General features: G+C 39.3%; 1 protein-coding gene across 2 annotated transcripts; it reads left to right on the top strand.

The window, feature by feature from the left end:
* The first annotated feature begins 950 nt into the window (after positions 1–950).
* On the top strand, positions 951–21,405 carry LOC139131690 (uncharacterized). Of its 2 annotated transcripts, none has more exons than XM_070697868.1 (8): positions 951–1,035; positions 14,897–14,969; positions 16,253–16,306; positions 16,920–16,967; positions 17,724–17,846; positions 19,364–19,539; positions 20,350–20,598; positions 20,779–21,405. In XM_070697868.1, exons 5-8 carry the CDS (start codon positions 17,788–17,790, stop codon positions 20,823–20,825), a joined length of 531 nt encoding a protein of 176 aa, XP_070553969.1. In that variant the 5' UTR covers positions 951–1,035; positions 14,897–14,969; positions 16,253–16,306; positions 16,920–16,967; positions 17,724–17,787; the 3' UTR covers positions 20,826–21,405. The 2 variants fall into 2 exon arrangements, with proteins under 2 accessions (XP_070553969.1, XP_070553970.1); XM_070697869.1 differs by having other exon boundaries at positions 963–1,035; positions 14,894–14,969.
* The last annotated feature ends 1,778 nt before the right edge of the window (positions 21,406–23,183 follow it).

Raw genomic sequence — 23,183 nt, 5'->3', positions numbered from 1 at the left:
GGGAATTTTTACCGTTATTTCATGTGAAGGTTTCCAGTTTCTGTCATGGGACATTACCTATGTTATTGCCCTATGTTTCGTTTTTAATGAAAGATAAATCCATATTTAGTGATTCTTTCCTGAAAAAGTGACCCATTCGTGTGGCACATAATGTTGCACCTTTCTATGGGAGTAACCCCCTCCCGGTTTTGGGTGGCACAGGTGCGTGGAGTTGACGTTAAATACATAGAGAGAAGGGGACCTTCTCTCTTTGTATACTACACGGCGACTCCAGGCACCTGTGGGGTGGTAGGGACATGGTCCTCAGTCTCCGATGATATTGACGATGATGATGATGATGATTAAATATTTAAAAATGGAGAAAAATAGAAATATATTTGGACTCTGTAAATTTTTGTTGTTGATGTTGTTATTGTTGTTGTTGTTGCTGTTGTTGATAGTATTTGCAGAAAAGAACAAAGTATGCGCTGCGAAATTCAATACAGCCTAACTATACATGTGCGCTGCAAAATTGCAACAACAACAATCATAACAGCGACAACAACAAATTTACAGAGTCCAAATATATATTTATTTTTCTCCATTTTTAAATATTTAAGCTTCAATCATCATCATCATCATCAATATCATCGGAGACTGAGGACCCTATGGTAGGGATAGAACATCTGAGTGCATGCTTTATGTTCACAACATAACAGTGTGTGCATTGCTTCGAGCTTTTAGAATGGAGGCTCCTCATGGTTATGAAAAAAGTCCCCACACCTCACTGTTTCAGACCCCCCGGCCCCAGCATGAATTTAACCCCCAACCTCTCAGCCGTCAATTTTGCTCGGTCCTACACTACAGTGCAATATATACATACGGCAAGCTTCCACGTCCATCCACCGCCACATTGTTGACCAATCCGCAACACCGCCCTCTACATTTTACAAATAAGGTCAACCGGGTCCATGAACCGGGTCACATAACATGGCGGAGAGTGCCCAAGACATACGTGGTCCACCTGTCCGCAACATTCCGGGACCAGGAGGACCGGTGAGTAAGATTATGGCTGCTGAAGATAGTAAATTTCACGTTTTGAAGTTGCTATAGATATTGATTACTTGTGCACTTATCCCAATGTAAAGGCATATTCAATATAATGTGACGGGCCCGTGACAAACTTACACTGCGCACTGTCGTGTCGGCATCGTAACTTTCCATCACATGGACAATTACATCACATTCATTGGCGTACCGTACTACCGGTGATAATCGGTCACGTCATGTCCTAACGACTACACGCACAATCTGTTATTAGAGAGTGGAATTGTGTCGACAAGTCAGTCAATTTACACCAAATAGCGTGGCGGGGTTGACCCTTACAGAGTTGATGACTGCAGTGAAGGACGCCACCAAAGGGACCTCCATCATCCGTGTCCACTTGGCCAGGTTAGGTCTATTCATGGATGTAAAAAATAGTATATGAACGTCCTACTAATTACTGCCCGTCACTGCCCGTCGCTGCCCGTCAAGAAATTAACCTTCCAATTATTGTATTCAGTCGATATCTCAATACGAAAGATCACTTGTAATTATAGAAAGCTACAAAATAAGAGTCTGTTTTACTCCAAACGCCCGAGTCCTGCTAATGCTAATAAATTGCTATGGCAGTGACGGGCAGTGTTCGGACATCGAATACGATCAGTGTTGCCACTCGTTTGAAAATCAACGTTTTTGGGTCTGGGACGACTATTTTGTTTGGTTTTATAGTGAGTAATGATTTTGGTATGATATCAATTGATTACTGTCATTGGAGGTAAATTTCCGACAGGCAGTGACGGTTAGTGGTTGACGTCGATGGGCAGTATATATGTGGTGATGCTACTACTAATTACTGCCCGTGACTGCCCGTAGCTGCCTGAGGACTGCCCAGGACTGCCCGAGGAAAAATTAGGCCAAATTTCACCCATTTTAACTCTAAGCCACTAGATTTAATTTATATCATGCCCGGCCAACCAAAAATATCATTGATTTGGCGTTAACCTGATGATTTCTCCAGCTGTTTTGGAACTCAGAAGACGCCGGACTTGAAGGACGTCGTCAACTTGATAGTGAGATCATACCATTCAGTGCAAGAGGTGGTACGATATCCTAGCCGCACGCGTGCAGCTTGACAGCCTAACACCCCTTGCACTGAATGGTATGATCTCACAATCAAAGCTGGGGACATCTTTCTTGTTGATAATCCGGCGTCCAAACTGGATGCATGTACGATCACATGAGTAGCGTTGCTACTCGTTCGAAAATCAGCGTTTTTCTGATCTGGGACTATTATTTCTTTTGTCTTTACAAAGAGTAGTGGTCTTTGGTATCGAGATATCGACTATTACAGTAATTGGAAGGCTAATTTCCTGACGGGCAGTGACGGGCAGTAATTAGTAGGATCCATTTGTGGAGGGACCGTGATTACGAACTACATACAAACTACATACATATGGTACTATCGAACTATAGTGAGGTACCTCCTTCCCTGCGCAGTCATGTTCAAAAAAACGTGCTTGGTCTGTCAGTGGGGTGTCTACAATTACTTGTTTACCCCTGTGCTTGGTCCAGTCCGTGTGGTTTACTGATGAGTAATAACGATACCATGTGAGGAATACTGGATTGTCATATAATACCTAGATTTACATGCCAGTGTAAAGCCATAGGGTATTCAGTAGTCATTAATGATAATAAAGAAATATAAAAAAATATTATGGAAAATATGAAAATTATTAAAGAAATATGAAAGATATGAAAATTATTATTGTTGTTGTTGTTATTATTTGCATCATTATCATCATCATTATCATTATGAAGCACCATTGGCAATGTTGAATTCCAGCCAAAGTTCACCAGCCGAGCGAAAAGTACCCTATCTACATACACTCAAGGGTTGCAAGTTGCTCCATCCTCTAATCCGTATAAGTCAACTTCAGTTGACAAAATTATCACCAAATCAACATTTGAACGGCAAAATTTCAACCTAAGGCAAGCTGTCATTTTCCATATTACAGTATTCCGGTCCATACTTCACCTTATACCTTTCGCAAAACAAGAAAATTGGTGGTTTTCGAGAGGCATTCTGCCATTGTACGTGGTATATTCTTGTGGCACCTCGTCTGAGTACCAACGTCAGTGAGTATTTGAATCTGACCAGTCAAAAATATTACCCTGTAATGGCTTATTACTGAACTTTGTGTACCAGATTCTGGTAAGTCATGACCATGCTTATGTTGTGTACGATAAGTTTGCAATGAGCTGTGAAAACATAACTTTTGGGACACACAAACCATGTGTGTATATGCGTAGGATACAGGCTACGTGATTGGTCAGATTCAAATGTTCGCTGACGTTGGTACTCAGATGAGGTGCCACAAGAATATACCATGTGCAATGGCGGAATGCCTCTCGAAAACCACCTATTTTCTTGTTTTGTGAAAGAGTAAGTACACAGTTGTAAGAAAACTACCTGACAAAACACTGTTATCTGACGAAATCCACCCCACTCTGCTGTAACCCTTCTTCTTGGTAGAAAATAATCCCTAAACATAATATTTCAAGGGAGAGGATGATCGCGTGACATCATGACAAAAACATGTCAAAAGCTAGAACATTTCACAAAATTGCAAAATACTCGTCAAATATCAGCAAATAGAATTGACTGTGGAAAATCATTCATGGCCTTGACTCGCCCAATGTTTGCAGCCTTTTACAGACACTGACCGTCATCTTAAGGTGTCAGATCTGAGCGCCATGTCTGCCCTGACCGGCTTCTGGTGACACTGTAGTCTGAGTGGGTCAAATAAGTGATATCTTCCGCTTCATGGTGGCAGTAGATTTTCTCGTTGAGAAATGAAAGCCTTCTCTGACTTCTTGTGATCTTGCTGCCGTGTTATCTCCTCTATTGGGTTGTTTGTGGTCAGTTACATGGCGAAGGCCTCTCTTTATATACTGCTTTAATAGGGCTGTTCACAGTTTACGTCACTGTTCTCTCATTAATATGCAAAAATAAATATATGTCCGCATTTTTAGATTATGCTTTTGAAAATTATGCATGCAAAAACGACGAAAACACATCTTAGTAGGTGACTGCTAGTGTAACAATGAATACTAAAAGGCATATTCACGACTCAGAGTACAAGCTGCAAAAACGGCCATGTATGCAACATTGATAAAATTTGTCAGCATTTCAAGCTGCGTGCCGATGTCACGCGCGTACAGCTGTATTTAGTAACAAACCTGTGATCGTGAACAGTGCTATTACAGCGCTCTCATCCCTACCAGCACTACACAGCCAAGCCAGGCCCCAGGGCACGGCCCTAGGGCTACAATTATTACAGCTATCTGTAACCCAGAGGAACCTTCGCCGTGAACGGCCTAACCACAAGTGACTGTGCTTCTCAACACTTTACACTGGTCACTTTCAATGAGATGGTACACACCAGTCCTATTGAATGATTAAAACGCTGTACGCTAAGTCGCATAGATGCCGGTCTCGTTGAATAGGATGGGGTATATTTTCTGGTCTTGTTGAATGAAACATGGTTGATCTAAGTCCTCTTAGCAGTTCTGGTGTACGCTATGCTGCCCCAAGGCGTATGCCAAAACCAAAGAGAGCTCCTTGATTGAGACCTGGCATGTATGTGTCGGTCTCAGTGAATGAGATTAGGTATTTACGCCGGTCTCAGTGAATGAGATATGGTATTGTGCTGGTTTCAATGAATGATATGATATTTTAAATTTACAGCCAATGGAGCTTTCAATAGAATGTGTGAAAAAAGTGATTTTTTTACTATTAAATGTAATAATATTATGGTATAGGGCTCAGCCCTTGGTGTCGCGCCTGTTTTAAGTCAGTAATGATTGTAATCAGCATGATGAACGATTTAATTCGAAGATATTTCATAAGGTGACTAGTAAGTTCAAGCTCTCAATAACAATACTTTTAAGCAACTTACACAAAATATCAAGCAAAACTTGTAGCGCGAATGTTTGTAAGACAACTATGCCCAGTTTCCCTCTGATGAAAGCAGTTCATGTACGTACACGACGTCAAACCCTGCAGCAGTGCGGGTATAGATTTTCTGTAATGTCCAAAAATTTTGGACAAAACTTGGCAATTTTACCATGATAACAACCTATTGTGTTAAAGGGAAACCTAAGTCCAGCGACTTTAACCGTTTATCCCTCCCAAAATCACCCTTGAATAAAATGCAGCTCAAATTTGCAACATAATTGCACGCGCCGACGACTACGGAGCGACGAAAAGAGAAGTTGAAGTATACGACATTTATGAAAATGAGCTCGGAATCCCATGGGCGGCGAAAGGGCTCATGGGAGGAGGGCGTGACGTCATCGGCGATACACAAACGCGTGCGACAGCTTACCAAAGCATTGGAGTCTGTGACTGCAGCAGTGCAGTTCTGCACGTTACGACTCTTTATTAACTGTAGGTAGCATAAAAATGATCAAATGTTGTTAAGTTGAGTGCCTAAATCACTCAAGGAAGAACAAACGGAGTCAGCTTTTATTGTCGTCCCACAGAACAGCTTTTTCGAAGACAGTAGCTAAAGAAAGTCGGACGAGCTTTAAAATCTGTAAAAGATACAAAGTTATGTTCTACTTCTTTCAGGATGATTGTTTTATAAGGATTTCGGGATTCTGATACCGATACAAGACTATACTACACAATGCGGTTCGTATCTTGACATGCGAGTCAGCCTACTATCGCCGGTTTTAACCAGATAAATATTGGCGATTTCGGGACTCTAAAATCCGAAGACGGAAACTACACAAAGCGTCTCTTATCTCGACAGCCCGGGTCTGCGAAATCGCCGATATATACCCAATAAATATAGTCAATTCGGGACTATATCTGGTAATATTGATATAACAAGATATACTGGAATGACTTCTCGCCTATTGTGTCTCGGCACGGCGGGTCTGACAAATCGCCGATATTATATTTACCCGATAAATATCAATTGCGCCGGGACTCCTAGACTAATGCAGACGATTCAGTGTGGCTGTTTTCGGACGACCTCGGTTTTCGGACATTTAATGACATGCTGTTCGTTGTACTCACTTCGCTCTGTATTGATAGTGTTTTACAAGTCATGTGACAGCATATTAAGTCAAGTGACGCTGTTGTCCCGTTTCGGATATTTTTTCGGTAGAAGCTATTTCGGGCTACAAACTTAGCCACACCGTTCGATACAAGGTGTCGAACGCAACACACAGAGACAGCCCATGTCCGATATTTAAGCGCCATACACGTCGAAATAAGCTTATAGTTGCGTCGTCCATGGATTAGACGTAACTAATTTATCACATATGTTTACAAACAGTTTTCTAAACACGTCGAAATTGAAAATCGGGGGTTTGAAGTTTCAAAATATCAATATTTAGCCCCTTAATCACATTCGAATACGACGTCCGATTACTGCGATAGCAGTCCAATTACTACGCACTCAACATGGGGTCAACAATTTGGCAACTTTGACCCCCTAAATAACACTTCCGTCCTGTCAACAGTTTGAGGATAAGCGCAATAAAGTTTCGAAGGATATGGTAATAAGATTTCGCAGTGCTCGTCATTTATGAAACGGCTTTGAGCGAAATTCACTACCCTGTCTGAAAAACTGTCGCTAGATTTACTTGCACTGTGTGGTGTCGGCACGCCGGGTCTGCGAAATAAGATATTTATCCGATAAATATCGGCGACTTAGGACTTTAACTCTGATACTAGACGATACATTGTCAAATTGAGGGTAAATGTCCGATGTATATCGGAGATTTCACCACCTAACAGATCCGACTACCTCTGTCCGACTCTCAGTTCAAAAATACCATCCATGGCCGGTAGTCAAGAATACTGTATGTTTTACATTATTAGATTTATTCATGCACGAAATACATGTTTTACATGCAAAGCATTTGTTCATTAAATGTCCACAAGAACTTTCATACACTACTATCGGGACTTCGTCGAGAGGGCCGATCGGATATCACCGTGAGTTTGGGAGGGCCTTGCACGAATTACATTCTGTACAGGTAATACATTTTTACTTGGCGATCGATCGGGACTTGAACAGAGGACATATCGGACATCATCGGGAGTTTTGGCTGGTCTTGTATGAAATACATTCTTTACAACAATAGACGATACTGTCTTTTTTAAATAGCGGGCAAATATCCACTATATCGGAGATTTCATCACTTTGTAGATCTGAGTAAGCCCGACTTCCTAAGTTCGAAACGAACTTCGAAAAATAGACGACACTATAGATTTGTCGAATCGCGAATAAATATTTTCCGATACATATCGGAGATTTCGCAACCTTAAAGATCTGGCCAAGCTCGACTTACATGGTAACACCATAGACCCTCGAGGGTCTATGGTAACACATACAATCAGTCAATCCTTCCGTATCATTCACGAACCAAAAATTAATTTAAAGCGAGTGGTAAAGAAAAACTATGTTTTAGAAACGTAGCGTTGAAGGATCGTAGGGTCACTCAGTGTCTCCATTCAGTTCGGGGTCTGTACAAGCACAGTGACTCCCTTCGTGGAATCATACACAAAACGCAAACAACCAAATATGAACGATGTGTTGAGATGCTTTAATGATATCTTGGTTCAAATTAGTATGGTTTGATTTCAGTCGGGGAAAATTAATACTCGATGTCAGAAATATCGCTGTCCGAACTCTCCATAGTCGTCTTACAAACGCGCTGAACTGTTTACAGAACTCCTTCAGCTGCAAGCTACAATCCGTGTGTATCGCCGATGACGTCACGCACGCTCCTCCCATGAGCCCTTTCGCGCCCATGGAATTCCGAGCTCATTTCCATAAATGTCGTCTACTTCAATGTCTCTTTTCGTCGCTCCGTAGTCGTCGGCGCGTGCAATTATGTTGCAAATTTGAGCTGCATTTTATTCAAGGGTGATTTTGGAAGGGATAAACGGTCAATGTCGCTGGACTTAGGTTTCCCTTTAAACAATGGACGTATTATGCCATCATTATCATTGCAATGGTAACCGCACTGCCCACCTTCCACTTGCAAGCTGAAAACTATAGCGTTCTGTCTAAAAACTGGCCATTTTTTAATCTAGTTATTGACACAGGGGGCGCTTTTCTAAAATTCAATCCCAGCATTCTTTGCGTATGCCACCGTTCATATCATATGCACGACAGTTTTCTCCCATTTTCTATTTTTTATGCGTGATATTAACGATATTTTGTATGAGCGACAAGGTGGATAATAACACTAACTGGCTAATAAAAGATATTTTTTATAAATGGCATGTTATAAAATAATAAATTGCACGTTTCATATTTGTTTATTTACGAGTACTCAAAAAAAACATGGCGGCGCCCATGAAAGTAGGGTACACTTCCGGTTAGTCGCATAGTATATTATGAATATGCGCATGCGTAGTCAGTAAGCCGCTGGCGCGACTATTATTGTTTACTTTATGTTTCCTTACTTCGATATGCCATTCAGAGTGTGTATTAATATTTACTGTCCCGAAGCTTATTTAATACAACTACTGTAAAATTTATTTTTTAAAGTCGTTGTTTGGTTTTTCAGCAAATTATCGCCAACGATGGAAATTTAGCAAAAACCTTTGCTTTTATTCAAAATACCACGCACACATGGATGCAAAACTAAGTATTCACTTAATACTTTAGCCTTTTGTTTAAACTAAATGAACAGTATTATAACAATGACACTCACAATTAATGCACTTTTCTACATGTTCAATTAACATTATAACAATACATGTAAGTTCATTGCTAATAAACCCAAAACAAATAATGTCCATCTTAAAGATATAAGTTAGAATTATTAGATTTGTAAATATTTTGAAAATGAAAATTAAAAGAAATGAATAGGCAAGATTCAAAGTCATTGATATACAAATTATGACAGTGTAATACTATAGTGAATGCTAAGATCATCAAATATGACAAGCTGAGATTTTTTCTCACTGACGACATTATAATATTTGTTATTCATGGGAAAAGCTGTCTGTGAATGGAGAATTTTACCATATTTTATGTTTCAGTAAAATTGTAATAGAACTACAGGATTAACTGCAATTGCAGTTTGGGAAATCTACGAGGAAAACCAACAAAAATACGCAGTGTAGTGATACATTTCCTTAAGCTGCAGTGGTTTGGCCAAAAGACTCCTTAGGCTACTGGTAATGAGGGTTTTGTCAGGTAGTGGTCTTTATACACACTTGACGCCACTGCATCGGTAGTCGCAGCATTGAGGTTCACGTGTACGGTATGGGTGCTCAGCTACCTCCCACCCTCACAGAGCTGAGAGACACGTGAAAGACTTGTTTGTAGAATCCTTTAACCCTTTCACCACCATGGTTTGTCCCAAATCCATTGTTTTCTATGGTAAAGTTGGACCTGTATACAGGGAACTGGGGGTGAAAGGGTTAAAAGTCCCTTCCTGCAAACAATGAATGTCACACATCCATTTCAATGAGACCATCCCGCTAGATCCACAGACTCTAAATGATATCACTGCCAAGAAAAGTTTGAAAGTTTTTCCCAATTTTTTTTCATTTTCTCCTGCGGACATTCATCGTAAATAAAACTTCTACAAAACTGATTAATACGATATTAACATAAAAGAGTAACTAGTGTTGACTTGCGGCATAATTGATTTTTAGCCTGCGGTAATAATATTTCAGCAATATCAAGTTTCCATGGTGGACATAATAATTGCAGGAATCATTCTTGGTGCAAGTATGATGCTTTGAAATAGAGAGTGTGTGTATGTATTGTACCCTGGTATTACATCACAGCCTCTTTTAGTTCACTCATTTCACTGTATACTGGAGAGAGAGTTAGAAGGTCACCCTTACGATTCATTTAGGAGGCCTGTTCATGAGGCAGACAGTAGACCTGGAACCTGCAGTACTTGCTGTTTGGTCTTTGAAATGTGAATAAATCACGAAGCTGGCATGTTAATCTGTGTACAGAAGGTCAGAGAATCTTTTATCAAGTGATAACACAGGCTACCCAGACAGTATTAATAAGCTTATAATTGAGTTTTTCTCACTGTTTTCTCTATCAGATCCTCTCCTTTTCTTCATCACAGTCCGTCTATGGATATAGGGACTGTGTCTTCATGCTCTGACTGATCGGAGTAAATAAAATAAACGGTTATATAATCTAACCTAGCCTCTTAACTCTTTATTCATTTTACACCCATTACAAGGACAGTTATCTCTCATATACACATCTTGTAATTAATTAGTCAACACAACTAATTATGCTAATCGGTGGACTTATCAAGGGTTGGTCAGCATTGGAAAGATAGAGATGTAAATGAAAAAGGAGTAACCTTTCCTATCTTTCGCGATGTTGACCAACCCGTAAAATCCCTGATAAGTCCACGGATTAGCATAATTAGTTGTGTTGACTAATTAATTACAACATGTGTGTATGAGAGATATACGTCCTTATAATGGGGTGTAAAATAAATAAAGAGTCACAGAGGCTAGGTTACGTTATATAACCATTTATTTATTTACCGTACTCGTCCGAGTATAAGCCCCCCTACTGATTTCAGAGGATTTTAGAAAATGTATTAAATCCGTGTATAAGCCCCTACCCTAGTGTAACTCAAATACAGAAAGTTAGGAGAGTATATTTGGTCGTTTAACTTGGTAAAATTACTTTTAGATAATAAAGAAACTATTAACAGATGTTAAAACAATGGGAAACTAGAGTTTCCGTGACAGCATCGTAAGGAAAATGACACGTTTTGCCAGTACTATCTTGATTCTTTGACCCTGCTCACCCCCGTCGCCTAAATAGAATATTCTCACTCACGTCCGCCATTGTTTATTTTCATTCACGGCCACGATGTTTTCATGCTCGAAACATGCAATTTCTTTTGTTTGAAGCAATTATCCATTCACTTGTGAAGACTTTTCCTAGTGACTATTACAATTTTCACTGCTATGTTGTTGTTTTCACAAGATGTAGACAGTTTGATACTGGAATATTGAGTTGCCTTTCCTTGTAGGCAATGCATGCCTGTTCACATCAGCAGCATACATCCATGACGTCTTTGTTTCAAGTTTGAGGTTTTTTCGACTCTGAAATTTCACCAAAATGTCACTTCTGTATTCAGAGATTGTACAATCAATTTCTTTGGATGTGTAAGTCGATTTTGAGGGCGATAGAAAGATCGAGTGGTGTTGAAAAAAATCCAGGGCATGAGATTTGAGGCGAGCGATCGCTCCGCTCGCCTAGCGCTCGCGCAAATCAAAATCCACGCGAACGATTTTCCGCTCGCGCGGCAACTTGGACAGGACTGCGACATGTTCACAGAATGAATGCACTGCAAAAAAACTGGCGTCTGAGCACGTGTTCATCATCGGAATGACAGGCTACAGCCTGCAGACTTTCAGCTTCTTTTTTGTAAAAATTAATTAAATTGTAGCGAACATATGAACAAGAGAAACAAAGGCCATGCGTACGTGTGCCAATACCGTGTCTTCTATTTCTAAGCTTTGCTATACACGGTCCCTACAGGGGATTAGCCGTGGCCGTGGCTAGTAAAACTCATCAAATTGTGTTGCTTTATATGCGATGTCTGTACAGAGTACGCAACCAGGACTATATTGAACGTAAGCCTGGCATCTGTCCGGAGCGGGCGCTCCCATAGATCATTACAGGCAATTCATTCAACACGAATTTTGCGATCCTCCTCATTTGTTCGTACTTATTTTCTTGAAAAGCGTTTAGCTGATTTCATAATTAGGAAGAACCGTATTCTCGATAAATTAGGAGCACAGAGATTTCGACAAGAATTGAATATGCAGTTTGGAGAAATATTTGAAGACGTTGAAAACCTCCTCGGAAATACGACGTATGAAAACCTCCTCGGAAATACGGCGCGCAGTTTCTCCGCCGAAATCAGCCGATTTTAGATCCAAAACTTGCACTGATCTTCGTTTTCGAGCACACCCACCTCGCCTAGGTACACGATGTGCTCAGCCGCGCTTATAAACTTAGCCAAAGCCTAGTTTTCTCTCTCTATGCGAGGGAAGCGTTCGTATCCGCGCGGCCATTGTTAATCTCATTCAACCCATGAGCACTCGGGCGAAAACCAGCCTTGCAAACAAAAGAGCATCGCGATATCGAACTTCAAAAGTAGACGTTCTGAGAGGAGTGCAACAAGAGAAAATTATGAAGTATGTAAAACTTCTGAAGCGATAAAAAGAAAAAATTATTTTGTCAACAGAAAATGATCATCGTAGATTGTATTAGCTCAGAGGTGGTTATAAATAATGTTAATTACAGAGTGCTATATCGATAGTGTGTACCGGTATATCATAGCACAGCAAGTTGTCTGTATTTTGTGACTTGTCCAGTGATCAGGACTGTATTGCTGATACTGGTTCTTACTATAATAATACTTACATTAAGTTCCTATAACAAACAAATATAACAAAAAAAAAATAAGAAAAAAAAGTAAAAATAGATATTCTCAATTAGAATGCACAAGACACAATTAACGATTTCATAATTCTTTTTATTTGCTTCACTCTCCCTATGCATTTCAGGGGAGTAGTTTTATCACTCTCGTAACACTCCCGCAGATAATTTTAGGAGAGTGATTTTCAGCTCACCAGCACTTTTTAAATCTCATGCCCTGAAAATCGTGCATAAAATTAGCATAAATTAAGCGTCCATAGCAGATAACATGGGGTTGCTCGAGTATAAGCCCCTCCCCTAGTTTTACTGCTGTTTATTGTTGCCGAACCGGGGGGCTTATACTCGGACGAGTACCGTACTACGATCAGTCAGTGCATGAAGAAAAGGAGAGAAAATGATAGAGAAAACAGTGAGAAAAACTCAATAATAAGCTTATTAATACTGTCTGGGTAGCCTGTGGTGATAATTTATTTTCTTTTTGCGAAGGGGAAAGAATATTAGTTGTGGCTAGTAGTAGTTGCAACAGTGGTTTACCTACATACGGTTTACAGGGGTTTCCCCTTGCCTCCTGTACCTCAATGCAATTATGTTATGGGATGACAGAAAGTGTTCTAACAGGGGTTTCCATAAACCATTTACCTATCTTCTCAAATCTTCACAAATAACAGTGTTGCCAGACGAGTACTTTGATCACAGCGAGACCAGAAGGCTGCGCAACCAGAGATGATCAGATGAAACCCTTTAAAGCCCCTTGTCAGAAGAAAATGGGGTTGTAACAGATTGTGATAGGGACAGGTTCAGAGCAATTTAAGTAGAAAGTCTCATCCCCAAGGATTTGCCATTGCCCTTGAACTTGCTAGCCCCACATGTCTGATACAAACATGGAGGGCATCGCGAAAACACCAACCATCATTACAAGCCAAATTTTATACTATTTGTTTGCCTGATAACTTGATGCTGCAGTTTGAAGATACTTGTAGTAGTCTATGCAAAAGTTGTGAGTCCGTCGCAGTTTTTAAATGCTGTTCACAGGATCTTTCACAATATTAAAGGTACATGTACTTTGAAATGCACCAAGGGACAATGAACGTAGAAACATTGAGAAAACTAAAAACATATTTATTCCTATTCTCTGTCCCCAAAGATGTCGAAAGACAAGGTATCAAACTTTCAAACACTACACTTTGGAAAAAGTGTAGTTATATTCAATGATCCCATTCGACATTACGCATACAGGTTCTGCTAAACTAGTTTTAACACTCTGCATTTTAACACAGTTGGGAGTAGACTAAGAAACCATTTTTCATCAAAACAAAAAGTTTAATGGAAAATACGTCACGGTCTAAAGGTGTGGTGTGTGGAGCTTGAAAGGTGTTTCCATACCAAATGCAAGTCCAACCATGCATATGTGACGGTACTGATAAGTACACAGTGTACCTGTCAATCAAATTATTTTGAGACTCTTCCTAGGTGGCTATCCCATAATACTTTGTATATCCCAAGGCAGAGGTGTTCTGGCTCATTCTGTCCGTCTCCTGAGAAGATGGCACTCTGCATTGGTCTCGCTCATTAAGCTGACTTCAAGATCCCACTGGACTTCACTGCATCTTTTCAACTCAATCGTTTTGTAACAGTGACGGAAATGAGTAACCTCAAACACTGATTAGCCTCCCTGAAACTTCTTTGTTCAAACAGTTTGTTCTTTGTAATATTATTTTTGAACAGTTGATATGAAGTGAAAAGACTATCAGCTATTTTGTCTCATCAGCTGATGGCCGGAGAAGCTTTCAACTTGGGTTTCATCCCAGATTTAGCCTGTTGTGAAAATTGCACCATATCAAAACAATCTACCAACACCAACATGTACCTGATTGGGTGAAAACTTGGGTATTGTATCCAATGACAATCTTTGTTCCACAATCTATTGTTCCATAAAACTTTGATTGGTGCTCTCTAGACAGTCAGGCATTGAGCATTGTCTTCAGCTGCAACGAGCAAGGACAATGTACAAGTGACACAATGGCATGAATTCACAGCTCTGGGTACTGCTCTGCTCATGCATGGAGGTATGGCTCATGGCTCCATGGCTCATGTAAATTCCCTCAAATCTTGATTCCTGCCAATGAATATTCTAATTCCAGGTGATTTTCAACATACATACTGGTCAATGTAGCCATTGCAATGCCATTCCTGAACTTAAGAGTTGAGGGGTATAACCTATGTATAACGTGTAAGGCCTGTCTGAAATCTGAATTTCAGTCGACCATTGCTTCAGAATTTTCAGCTTCTAACTACCTATGATAAACCATGTGGCAAACATTGCATTTACTTGAGTAATGAAAAGACGAACATACCATATTTTGACACCTGTTTCAATTTACACCTTTTTTCAGCAGGGTCAGCAGACACTCACAGAAGCTGAGAAAAGAGTACTCAAGGAATGTACAAATGAAAGCACTTGGTTCAGAGGTATGAATGTGTATTCAACCTGTTCACACCCATCCTCTATGGAAAGGTCCACAATCCCCATTGATGACAATGCTTTTAGACCAAACCACGGTAGTAACAGGGTTAAAGTACCTGTTTACACTCTTTTGTCGTCTGCAATGTTCTCAGCATAGTTTGAGACTCGATACACACTAATATTATTTTGATACAATAAATGAAAACATTTTGATATTTTCTGTACAAAAAAAATAAATGGTGAAATGCAACAATTCAACAAGCTGGAAAATCAGCACTGACAGGTTTTGCGAAAAAAACTGTGTTTCTCCCTAATGTCAGCATTAAAATATTAACAGTATACGGTAAAATGGTCACCCAGATGAATTTAACAAACTAGTATTTTGGTAAATGTCAAACCAGAGAAAACAAACTAGTATTTTGGTAAATGTCAAACCAGAGAATACAAATCATCTTTGTCAAACCCAAACATCTGCGGTGTATGTCTGCCATTTAATGATAATTTGCAAAGTCATTATCAGTTTCCATGGTAGTCGGTAATATCTCTCCTAAATCCCAGTTGGGGAAAAAAGCTGTAACAGCAGTTCAATTCCGCTTGCTGTGAGCTACCAACGAACATACTGGTTTAATGTCAACATTAATAGATTTTTTGCTTCTGGTTCTCAAAATTTGGCAAAAAAGATTTTTTTTTTCAGTTCCTTTTGTCACCTTAAACATCTTGGTGTGATGTAAATTATAAATTCACTGACTACAGAATATTTTAACTCCATTTTTGGCATTTAACCTGTTCACCCCTATTCCCAGTGAACAAGTCCACAATCACAGTTGATAACAATGGGCTAGGGACAAACCATGTTACTGAAAAGTTTTTGAAGGGCCAGTAGCTGTAACTGTTGATGATTTTTTTTCACTATTTTTGTTTTTTATGTCAATGGCAAGTTCTTGTTCTACTCCCCAAAGCATGTTGATCTACACATTATTTTCCTTTTCAATATAACATCCAGATGTGTAAATGTACTGTTTTCATTTACATTTAAATTTTCGTCCAGACCAGAAATCACCTGAGGTCAATAATTACAACAATGCAGTCTACACATGTACAGGCTGAGTTGACAAGCTGAATACTGTATATCTCAACATGCTTCAGGGGGGATCTCTAAATGATGTTGGTATGACTTGAAACAATCAAAGGTTTTGTTTTCCTCACCTCAAGGTTAATCTGTTTCTTGTAAATTTTTATTTGATATAAACTCAACATAATGATGATTGTTTGTTTGTTACTTCTTCAGCTATACCATTGGGAGGGGTTGGTGCCGGCTTAGCTTACTATCTCGTTAAACTAGGTAAGGAAATAAGTTAATAGAAACCACCCACCATTGACCGTCCTGTCATTTGATTCTGCATAGTCTGTTTATGCAAGAAAAAAACTTCAACTCAAATGAACAAATACTAATGAGGGACGGCTTCAACCCAGATCCTGCCCAGTTCATATTTCACCATCAGGCTGAGATGGTTAATACAAGCAAACAAGCACTGGCAACATGTCCCGTATTTTGCTTTCTTAACAAAGGCTTGAGAATTTCAATGCCCCTGGAAAAATAGATACTGTAAATACGATTTTTATGGACGTAGTCTGCAATTGCGCTAAGTAGATGAGAGTACGCATAGGTTTTGGCTCAACACTGCTTTTTACTCTCCCAGAAGATGAGGAAACGATAGGCCTGGCAAAATGAGGGTTACCAATGGTTGTGTCTTATATAAAGTAGATCAAAGTCAGACATTACATGAAGTCAACTAATACCAGTACTGTCAGTTGAAGATAAAAACCAAGCTTTTGTTACGCAACTTTCCAAGCCTAACTACTTGCTTCTTGTCTGAAAATATCAAAAGTACCTTGGTAGGTAGGGTACAGAAATTAATTTAATTTGCATTTCCATGATTTCTACTGTACCACAGGAAAATTGACAGCATCTCCAAAGTATGGACCTGTGCCAAAAATGGCCTGTAAGTATGAAAACCAATATGAAGATAACTGGTATTGTATATTTCCATCTGAAGTGAAAATTATTTGCACTGCATATTTCCATTGACATGAAATCTATCTTTCTGATTTTGTTGACCAAAAACTCAAATTTGCTGACTTGAGAGCGTGTCTGCTATTGCCAGTGTAAGACAACATTTGACTGTTGAAGTTGAACCCTTACTTCTGCATGTCGGATCCACACCAAAGTATTTCCGATGGTAAATGAGATAAAGTTGTTCACATCATAAGATATTGTGTGTTAAAGGTACACAGTCACCTGTAATCTAAATATGCCCAAATAAAAGGGTGTTCCTTGGTATTCAAAATGCTCATGTGAGGGCGCTCTTTTTAAAAAGTGGCCACCCGCTTAAAATCTGTGATTGGTTAGATTTTCTCTTTCCATGTTAACTGTGGCAAAATTGGAACAGGTGACAGTATACCTTTAACTCTTTGAGTGCCAAAGTCAAATTTTGTTGCCTTTATAAAATATACCCCATTCAATGTAGCTCAGAGTTTCATCAAAATTTTGATAAAAAAATGTTATCAATGGAATGTTATGTCCATTTTTTCTAAAATAATAAAAAAAATTACAGAAAGTTCATACAAATAGGTGAAGTGTTGCAGTAAAATTTTGGTGGGAAAAAATTACAGTTTTCAAAGGGTTAATTTTCATGTCAACTCTTGGTCTATTCCAGTTTGTCACGTTTTATTTTCTCTCTTCTCAACTTCTCTGCCAGATGCTGCCTTCTTTGGATACATCATTGGTAAATTTCATACCTGAATGTGTGTCGAGCCAAGATCATGGCACTTGAGAATTCTCCCATGGCAGAGGCCATGAGAAAGAAAATGAGACCCATTCCGTAAGTTGAAAAATTAGCTCTAGGAGACCAGAAAACAAAAATTTAACCTAAAGGAAAACAAAGAGTTGCCAAAAGTGATTTATACGATCATAATGAATGTGTATGCTTTCACAAATTTAGCGTTGACATGAACACACAGTGCAAGTCAGCCACTATTGTTCCTAATACCAGCAGTGTCAATAAACTACTTTTGTCAATTCTTGAACACAGCCAACAAAACACAGAAATTATTACTGCAATTTTCATTATGTATGTATAATTTTCATTATGTATGACCAAAGTATTTACCACATCAAAATATAAAAATTTCTACAAAGATTTCATGAAAAAAGGGAAACTTAAGTATTCTCTAGCATTTTAACAGTAAAAGTGAATGTTCTCTAACCCATTTACCCCCATTTCTCTATATAGAGGACCACATTTCCTATGAAAACAGCAAGGATTAGACCAAACTATGGTAGTGAAAGGGTTAAACAGGAACTTCCCCTATAAAAGCCAGATTATCGTAAATCAATGCAAATGTAAAAAAGCCACGCTACTGATTGGACGCGTCGTGTTTGGTCCCAGAATCCCACAATTTTGCCATGTTTCAGGCGTTCATCGTCATTGAATCGTGCATATGATGTCTGTGAATACATAGTGACTAAACTTGAGTCGAAAATAAACTGAAAAAATGTTCCGTTTTTTGTCGGAGAATGCATATGATTCAAAATGTGTTTCATGTACGACCATTTGACCCCTCTTTGCATATGTCACGAAAGTGCCCCATCATGACTATTCAAATTTATCATACGTTCAAAGCGATGCTCTGAGAATTCAAACACCCCCACCCAGTGTATGCAAATGGCTGCGTCATCAGTAATCCCCCTATTGTGCGCCCACTGTCCTGTGACTTCCTGTTTAAGTAAAAGACTTGTCTGTGAAATATATAGCCATGAAAGAATCAAAAGTCACAAGTTATACTGTTTTTATCTTGTTTCAACTTCTGAGAGATGATGTTGCTGAAAATAGTGGCCTGCCATGTCACATGTACACACAAAGGAAACATACAACAATGACAAATTACCTGTAAGTTATTGATACGGAAAGATATTATTTCAAATTCAGTTATTTCCTGTAGTGCCAATTAACCCAGCAAAGAAGTCTGATCAAAACTGCCTGTTTGCGTACCTCACCTCTATACGTGTAAGGTGGTTCAATAACCGAACTACATGTACATGGAGGTTGGCATAATTTTGACTACAACCCTCCACATAGCTGAATTTCAGTGAAACGCACACATACACACATGCTCTATGTACACAAAGTCCATCAAAGCAATGAATAAATGGCCGAAGAATTGCACGTCAGTGCTTCGTGATTTTATGTAGCTTCCAAGACAGTTTGAAGGATGTGTCCAAACTAGTTTCAGAAGGTTTGCACAAATCATCCATCATTCAGCTATCATGACTGTATGGTGTTTATTTCATGGAAAGCGTTTTACCTAGTGTCTGTTATTTGATATTTTGTGCTTTAAGAATGAGAGAAGATTCCATGCACCGCGATGAAATGCCTGAGTATTCATCTGTTGGTGCAGCGCGGTTTCAACAACGAGACATTGGTGACATCGCCATGTCTAGCCCAGACACGTACACGAGTATGGACATTGATCCAACAAAACAGGTGGAAGCAAGGCAGGATGACACAGTGTCAGGTAAGGGGCTAGACCAGTCATCTCAAGTATAGTTGTGCCACTAAGGTGTTCACACTCCTGTAAAGTCCTTGAATTTCTAAGGATTTGGAAAAAAGTCCTGGCAAATGCTGGAATCGTGAGTGACTTTTGAGTCAGTCAAGCTTATTTGCCAGCTACATGGAGTTAATGCAGCTATTTTTAGTACTGTTTTGCTCGACATTATATGTATTTTTGCTGCATGAGACATGGCAAAGCAATCATGCTAAGGCACACAAGAATTATGTTGTGGTTCCTGGAACAGTTACTTATGTATTCAGACCTTGATTACCGCTGACGTGTACTTTAAATAGCTGTATATCCATGCAGAAGTTCCCAACACCTCCTTTTACAGGTAGTAGGCACCTTGCAACAGAAAGTTGAAATTTTTGGCTGAAGCTGTCCGCAAGGAAACTTTAAACCAATCTCTTTTGTAATCAAGTGTCAAGTGTCAAAATCAGAGTAAGAACTGTAAAATGTTGGTGCAAGAGAAACAAATTACCTAAAACCTGAATGTAGAAATCAAAATGGCCACTATTCCCATATTAAGTTTATTTCCTTGGGGAAAGATTAAAGTTTGGATTTTTTGCCAATGATAAACATCATTTGCTCCACAAGTTTGAAAATAAGCTCACATAAACAGTTGACAAGCAAAGTAATGTGACATGTTGAGAGTCCAAGTATCTGTCCCTTTGGCCTACTGGTATTCTACCTCAAAGGCTGGTGCAAAATACCAGCAGCGAATACAAGTGAAACTTACTTGAATTTCACCGACTATACTGCCCTCTCTTACAGCCTTTGCCCCTCTGAGTCCTCCTGAAGACGATACCAAGAAAACAGTCACGTACGACGAGCTACGGAAAAAACACAGAAGCGAACAGCGGCACATGGTGTCACCTGGGTACGTGCCGCCTCCGAGTCACGCCCCTCGGTCCAGTACAGGCATGCCAACTCAGCCAGTGTCACCCAGTGAGCAGGACAGGCAGAGGCACTTTGGTCAAAAATTTAATCCAGATGCGCACTTCGGTAAAAGTGTGTCAAGAGGTGAGCAAAGGGCTTTGTTAGATGAATATTTACTGTGACAATAAGGAACTGGATTTTGTGTGTGAGAGTTGTAGAAGATAGAGATGAAGAGAGACAGAGACAGAGAGAGCAAGCAAGCACGCGAGCAAATTCGATGATGTTTATGTTGTTCATGTCACTTTTTATCATTCTGTGTTACAGGGCAAACTGTAAACAAGTATGGAGATGTTGTAGACGACATTGAATGAATCACAAGGAATATGTTGAAAGTTATCGTACTATGGCAGCTGCTAAGAAAGACAGAAAACATTGAAAAGAGAGAAAAAAACAAAAGACTTTGTCGATGAAAGAGTTGACCAGGTTTCATTCATGTGTTACTATCAGAGGATGTGTGCAATGGGCGTATTGAGTTTACATAAATGTAATTTGCGGATGGGGGGGGGGGGGCCATACTGAAGATGGAAAAATGTTCTTTCTGTTGGATTTTTGCTGCGAGTGCCATTTTGATCTCAAGGAAATAAGAAGTTGTTGCCTTGTCTAGTCGTTAACATGGATAATATGGACAGGCAATTAAAATGAAGTTTGTGTTTTTTCTGTCCAAGGTGTGACTGATGATCCAGTTTTGAAAAAAAAATTGAAATATTATTTTCTGTAAATTACTAGTATTTAAAGCTGTGCCACTTTGCACTGTTTGCTAGTTGCCAGTCAACAGTGAAATTCAATGCAATGAATGGAATTGCCATTTGTCCCGTGAGAAAGTCTTTCTATTATGTAATGGATATGATTTTTGACGAAAAAACATTAAAATGTAAATACTCTTAAAAACAAGCGTGATACTGTATGACCTTTGGAATGTGTGACAAGGTTATAGTCTTGCATGCATGGAAGCAATGTGACTCAAAATGGCCTGCACAAGATATAACTGTATTTCTCCGTAGTAAACATGTATTTTTATACTCCAAGTGACAAGGTTTTGCTTTTAACTCAATAGCTAATTGCTGCGGACTTAGTCACCCAGACACACTGCATGTCTCTCATGACAAATAAATGACCCATAGCGGAGTTACACAAGAATGTCAACTTCCTCTGCGTGTGAATGGAATAGAGCTACGCTCACAGATCAGAAAACTGGCAGTTTCCTTCTGTCAAGGGAACGTGTACACGGCTCATGTAACAGGTCAGGCAGATTTCGTAACCTTGGATTGAATGTACACGGCTCATGTAACAGGTCAGGCAGATTTTGTTACCTTCATGTGGTTTTGTAATGTGCACATTTTCCAGAAATTATTCAATCAGTTGCTTTTATGGAATATGTGAAAAGTTCATGAGCTGATCCTAGCCCTACTAAGATCTGTTCAAACAGTGACAATAATTGGTGTTCTTATTTTAAAAAGAATATTCATCACAATATTATATATCACAAGAATATTCATCTGCCTGAATTCATTGCTTTAGGCAAAAAATGTCAGGGCAGTGATACGTAAATTCATTAGCAGGTCCATAATTGTAACATTAAATTATGGCATCTGTAGTCATGCAATGGTATTTAAGAATATTTTTCTACATTTTGTTCAAAGTATCTTTTTAATGTTGCCTTGTAACACTAGCAATACTAGTGTGTTGAAGTGACAAAGTCAGCAGTAATTAGTTATCAAGGTTAAGGTGAAATCACCTGGATCCCTTGCTAGGGATAACCTCAGGTTGTCACAAGACATGTAGGACATCTTATTTGCGCATATGTTCTATTGAAAATTGCTGCTTGGTTCAAGAAATGAAAAGGTTTAAAATTTGACCTTTCATTATTTACTCTTCTTTTAGCATGTCCAGTTTTGAACCAGTTTCATTTCTTTCAAATTTGTTTTTGTTTCTTTTGTTTGTAGTGGTTTGAATGGTAACCAGATGTTCCAAATTTACTTTCAGTTTAATGACTAATAACGACCAGCCTGAACCGCAGGCAGCACCATAGTGCTATTAATTATGGCGCTGCCTGTGGCCTGAACAGCCTGTCAATATGACAGCTTGCTCATGCATAGCGCCCTCTCCAGGACAGCTTGAGAACGTCACTCTCTCAGCTCGAATGCTAGCCTTGCTTTCAATTGCTTTGCAGATGATACTTGCCTTACACATGCATAACGTTTATGGTAAAGCGTGGCGCTAGTAGTTGGAAACAAGGACTTTTGCTCTGTGTGCGAGGAGTGAAGCAACTCACTCCTAGCCCAGCGGCGCCACTTTGCTTTGATTATTAAATTAAGGTGGCCGAGTGAAAAGGTCTAGAAAACGAGACACTGTTTGTAGACTTTCAAGATCATCTCCCCATTATCTTGAAGTTTGGACGATATTTATCACAACTGGAAGTTGTGATATAGAGGTGGTTTCAACCGGTGTTTGATGTCGTCCATTTCCGTAAACGACAAAAAGTCAAAAACTGCTGAACAGACTGCGTTGATATTTGATACCGATACAAAGACTGGTTCCAAGGTTCCAATTCCGAAAAATGGAGCCAAACGGAGCGCCGGTTAGATAGTTTTGGGAAATTTCTAACCCCCCTTTTTATCTAATTGATTTTAGGGGTCTTTCATATATGTAGTTTGGAATGTACACCAATC

This window comes from Ptychodera flava, chromosome 4, assembly GCF_041260155.1.
Source record: "Ptychodera flava strain L36383 chromosome 4, AS_Pfla_20210202, whole genome shotgun sequence".
Lineage (NCBI taxonomy): Eukaryota > Metazoa > Hemichordata > Enteropneusta > Ptychoderidae > Ptychodera > Ptychodera flava.
Note: the sequence above shows the minus strand (reverse complement) of the source record. Positions and strands in the feature narration are given on the sequence as shown.

Bases quoted from the DNA above. Each gene is read 5' to 3' on its own strand.
- LOC139131690 (XM_070697868.1), top strand. From the start codon at position 17,788: ATGGCACTTGAGAATTCTCCCATGGCAGAGGCCATGAGAAAGAAAATG. The intron at 19,540-20,349 runs GTAAGGGGCTAG...CCTCTCTTACAG, and splicing joins GCAGGATGACACAGTGTCAG to CCTTTGCCCCTCTGAGTCCT. The intron at 20,599-20,778 runs GTGAGCAAAGGG...TCTGTGTTACAG, and splicing joins CGGTAAAAGTGTGTCAAGAG to GGCAAACTGTAAACAAGTAT.